The following is a 5,541-nucleotide window of genomic DNA, read 5'->3' as shown; positions in this document are numbered from 1 at the left end:
TGTTTATCAAGGATAACTGAAATTGGAGGCTTTTATATTTGGTACACTCCTCAGTGTTATGTAAAACGACTATACTCCTCCTAATCCAGATGTCCTGATGACCCCCCTCATAAGCAGTTGGTACAGGCCATAGTGCTCTAGCCCACTATCAACCCCTTCAAGCCACACACACACACACACACACACACACACGCCACCCTACAACACAACTGAGCTTGTCTGACAGAATGAGCAAGACTGCGTGTGTGCGTGCGAGACACCGAGAGGCAGCCAAGATGAAAGTGTGAAGCAGTGAGAGGGAAAACCTAGAAAAAACAGCAAAGGCGATCAGAAAGGGAGGGGAGAGGAAGAGTCAGCGAGCACAGCAGGAAAGGCAGAGCAGAAGAAAAGACAGAAAAGAGCAAAGGGAGATAATGTGAATGTTACATCTTTAATAACGCCCGTACCAAAGCCAGGAGATGTAATGGATAGATGACCATCCTCTACAAACACACCAGCATTCTGTCCTGGAGCCTTGACAGGAGGGGACAAGACAAATTCAACACCTTCAAAGGCTTTTAAAGGCTCTTCAACCAGTCCCACACCATCGAACCATGTCGTCTGCTGGGTCAACTAACCTCAAAAAACGTCAGGCATGTAAGTAAATGAGTTAACAGAAATGTAGTTAGAAAAACAAAGCCGTAAACAGACCTGCAGTGCATAACTTTATGACCCACACTGGAAATTACTCTGCAGAGTAGCTTTAGTATTGTAGCTCTTTTTCAGTTTACGAGGGTAATTTAACAAATTGCTTTCAAGAGCACATTTCAGAATATTCCAGGCAGTGAAAGTCTTAATATACAACTGAGATTTCTAATTTCCTCCTAGTGCAACAGCCTTACATGACTCACAACCCAACATCCAGAGCCTCAAAATATATTTGACATCTCCTTCATATGACATCTTTCATTTAGCATCATTAAGCTCTTTTATAAGACAGCAAAACAACATACACTCTACTTTGTAGGTAGACAGTAGGTATGACATGCATGTTATGTTAACTTTATTTAAAGACTGTTACTGAAATCTGGTAATAAATTATTACCCATGATTCATTTATCAGTTTATATGATCCCACTTTTCCTTTCTGCTAAATGAGCTGGACAGAAGTACAACATGAGTAATGCTGATGTTGTTTAATCACAGTGAAAGGATAAGAACTAGTTCTTAGAGTTTCTTCTTATAGTAACAGGAAAGATCTGCTGACTCTGATTTACTTTCTGGGGAAACACAGTCAGATTTATAATTGAACCAGTGTAATGTTAAAGTGTCCACAGAGTAATGTGCTATATTAATGTGCTCTTTAATAATGTCTTTGTCTGTGGGGTTGTGTATGGGCAGTACTGTACACAGGAAGATTAATAGAAATGTATGTCCGATAAAAGCACTCTTTAGAATGGCCTAAATATGGCATGGCTGGAGGTCATCTTTGTTTTCAGCTGTGAGTGAAGTGCTTTAATGGTTTTGGGAATGGGAACAGCCTGGGAACAGAAAATTTGATCAGACATATAGAGAGTGGGTGGTCAGAGGAGGTTTACATTTAATCTTACCATAGGAGTTTGAGATGAGAGATAACTAATAAAGTATTAAGAAGCATTAAAAAGTGTTAAGTAATAAATAAAAGAGTGATGCCACATATGTATTAAACTGTAGTTTAATGTACTGTTAAGTACTCTTGAATCTAGGCTTCAGGCTGTGTCTCTTGTAGTATAACATAGGCTAGTATAATGGTGGTGCTGGGTGTTATAGTAAGAGCATACTTTAAATGACCAGTCTTGATTTACTATCTGCCACATGGCTGTGTGTTTAATGGATATGTGAGTGTGGGCAGCGAAAGGAGTGAGGAACCACATCGGGGGAGGTGGCTGTTGTGGTGCAGTGACCTCACTCATAAATGATTTATGCTTGATGGACTACTGTTGCTACAAAGCCAGGAGAAAGGAGTGGTTGGCTCGGTAAATACTAGTAGTAATTTCTAAAAATTATGAAGCTGTATACTGCTGTTAGATGGGGGTCTCCGGGGGGGAATTAGGAGATGTAGGAGAGAAAGGATAGGGTTTAAGATGGATGGGCTGTCACACGTTATTGGTCATGCAGTGTGACTGCTGTATCAGCTCTCTTACGCACATAAGCGCCCAATCTCTATTCACTGAAAATGGAAAGATGATCATGGGATTTCTTTCCACTTGCCACAAGGGGATTACATGTTACACCATGTGACTCTCCAGTTCAATAGGAACATTTGTTTCCAGCGCCTAGTGCAGTGGCAGAGAACTCTTGATATACAGCTGCACCATTACAATAACACATATTCATATATTGAAAGATGAATGTTGTTATCACAGAAAAGACACTTATATCCAATAATAAAAGCCAAGCATTGCAGTTTATCAGAAGCAGAACAGCTGAAGGGGACACTGCATCATGCCCCGGTGATTAGAGGATCAAAAGGAAGAAAAGAAAATCATGTGCTTCAGCTTAATTGTCACCTCTGGCCCTGGAATTCATATATATCCTCAAGCTCAGAAACTCACACATCACCAATACCTTTTGTGTTCACTGGAGAACGGATCAACATCAATGCATGTACAGAAATGTTTTAAAGAAAAAGAATGTGGAATGTAGATAAGAATAAGAAGAAGGAAAACTTTCCATATTAATACAAACTCTATTATTTCTATGCAATGTCAGATAACAAAAGCATCAAACATGCATGGTGGCACTGCATCCTTTGTATTTGTCAGAAAGAGGTGTAGCTGAGTTAAGCAGACCTAAAAAGCTCTTTATCCTCAAATCACTGACACTACAGTTACTTTAAACCAGGGATAATGCACAGCAGATTCAGGATGCAGAACAACAATCAGCTTTCTTTGAAAAACCTCCTTTGAAAAACTTTCTTTCATTCTCTTTTTCTGGCTGCACACATTAATATACACTGCAATCAAACCATTGAACTAAGTCCTCATGCAGTAGGAGTCCAGTGTAGGGTGTGCAGATGAGGATGGTACAAGTATTATGTAACAGTAAGATCTAAGTATATATGATGTGGGTTGAGATCAAGAAAGGATTTCTGGAGGGGTCAGGGTAGGGGATGGGAACACGTCATGTAAGAGATCACAAGCATCGTGGGATTCCATCCATCTATTCATGCACCCATTTTCTTCCACTTATCCGTGGCCGGGTCGCAGGGGAAGCAGCCTATGCAGCCTAAGCAGAAAAATCAAAACCTCCCTCTCCCTTGCCACCTCCTCCAGCTTGTCTGGGGGAACACCAAGGCATTTCAGGCCAGCCGAGAGACATGATCTCTCCAGCATATCCTTGAATGCCAGCAGTATTCCTGGAGACTACTTAAATAAATTACAAGAAAGCTTGCAAGATAGTTTAGGCTGTGCTTTGTCTTATATACTGCATTTATATTGAAATGGTTTAATTTAATAGTTTGCACATACTTCAATAAATTGCTATTTTCATTTTCCTAGCAAAATATAAAGAAGCATTGGTTGCACAGCACAAAATCAAAAGCACCGGAGCAAAAGTGCATTATGTAATGTGTTTTTCTGGTTTGATGTGAAATTCAAAAGATACCATATCTAGCTTATTAGCGTACCACCTACTTACCTCTAATTGGGAGTCAATTTCTAATTAATGGATCTTATTATACAGCACTATGGATAACAGCACATTTACAGCTCCAGGATAATCATCAGCAGAATGAGTTTGAGATGGAAGGTGGTTCTTGCACACAGCAGTTATACATAAGTATTTCTTCTGGTTCAATCAGTGACTGTAACTATATCACTGTGTTTTAACACACAGTAACACTTGCAATAAATATGATAAATCAATTTGGAACCCACATATTTGTAGCCTTGTATTTTTCCTTTCGTTTACTCTCTCGATTTTATTTTCTTCTGTATTGTTAATAAGCTTCCTGTCCTGAGGCCTGCATTTCCAAAACAAAGTAAAACTCACACATCATCTGCTTTCTCTTTGCTGACCCACCTTTAGTAAGCGCTTTCTATGTGACCTGTATTTTGCTGCATACATTTATATAAGAGTGTGAACAGAAATGGATGTGTTCCACCATTTACGACTATTTTATCAGTCTTGAAAATTGTCTGGTGTTTATCTATAGGGCTCTCTTTCCAGCTTAACTCTGGTCTTTAATTTCATTTACACACAGTACTTGCAATGTCAGGTCAAAAGAGATTTTATCATTAGCTGTAACGCTTATTCAACCCCCAATTCCAAATAAAAACAGAAAATGATTTGAAAATCTCACAACTCCACTTTGGTCATAACAGAATATAGAAAACATATCTATGCTTAAACTGAGAAAGTTTACTATTTCAAGAAAAAAAAAAGTAAATCACTTTGAATTTAATTGCAGCAACATGTCTCACAGAATTTGTGACAGGGCCATGTTTACCACCATGCAGCATCTGCTACTTTAATGTACTGTCTTGCTAAAATATGCAAGGCCCTCCCTGAAAAAGACATTGTCTGGATGCGAGGACATGTTGCTCTAAAACCTGTACATGCCCTGATGTTGTTGTTCTAGATATGCAAGGTAGTAATTCCATTCTGCACTATCATACCATCACAGATGATGGTATTATCAATACAACATCTAATTTATATCTATAAAATCTGGAATCATGCATGATATAGTATGATGTCATTATGCTGACTAGAAAACACCAAACAACAGGTTAGGTCCTCTTCATTAGTACATAGGAGTCCCTGAAAGTTACTGTATATTTGTGTAATGTATACATGTGTATACAATGTGTGTTTGTATCATCTGTCTGCATGTCTACAAGTCAGTCTACTCTTTAGTTTGTCTTTTGTTCACTGGTTTCTCAAGAAAAACATATCATGATCTCAGTGACAACCTGTTTAAATAAGGGATTTAATAACAATAATAATCCCTGTCAAAAGCATAAGATTTCCCTCTAGAAGCTATGACCTCTGCCTGGTAGTAATGTAACCTTAGCCAGTTTGCATGGATACCTCCTACACGTCTTCCACAGCAGTGTGGCAGGAAACCCAAAGGTTATCTGAATGAGTCAGTTTTTTACATATATGTTTCTCTCCCACGTCAGGGCAGACAGATGGGGACATGCGGCTGAGACTGTGTGTGGGTTGGACATGTCCATTGGTCAACTCAACTAGTAATGCAATATGATTTTTAGATAAACAGACAAAGAGGACGAAGGCAAGAGAGAGTCACAGAGATACAGAGAGAGAAAGAGACTTCCATATGGCCAAGGGGCAAAACGAAACTTTATGTAAGCTGTTCAGTTTAATCATGGTCAAGTTTCATCATTATTAAGTAAGTAAGTACTTAATTTGTATCAATAATTTCACTGTTGCCAAATGATTCCTCTAAAATATTCATGGACACTGGCAGGTGGCAAGATGGTGGAAGGGTGATTTTAGTAGTTTGCATTTCCATCATTATTTAGTCAAAGATCATATTAAGTTTCATACTATTTCTCC

At 38.8% G+C, this 5,541-nt stretch overlaps 1 protein-coding gene across 1 annotated transcript in view; it reads left to right on the top strand.

Annotated features, from left to right (window-relative positions):
• Positions 1-593: 593 nt before the first annotated feature.
• The window catches only part of LOC146610996 (dysbindin-like), a 10,850-nt gene continuing 5,902 nt past the window's right edge, over positions 594-5,541 (top strand). Inside the window, exon 1 of the mRNA XM_085345301.1 lies at positions 594-636. Coding sequence (XP_085201427.1) covers positions 594-636 — 43 coding nt within the window. The remainder of the gene's footprint in view (positions 637-5,541) is intronic.

This window comes from Diplotaxodon limnothrissa, linkage group LG20 (assembly GCF_057381915.1).
Source record: "Diplotaxodon limnothrissa isolate DT_005_m linkage group LG20, D_limnothrissa_male_GT1.1, whole genome shotgun sequence".
Classification (NCBI taxonomy): Eukaryota; Metazoa; Chordata; class Actinopteri; order Cichliformes; family Cichlidae; genus Diplotaxodon; species Diplotaxodon limnothrissa.
The sequence above is the reverse complement of the archived record's forward strand: the minus strand, read 5'-3'. Positions and strand labels throughout refer to the sequence as shown.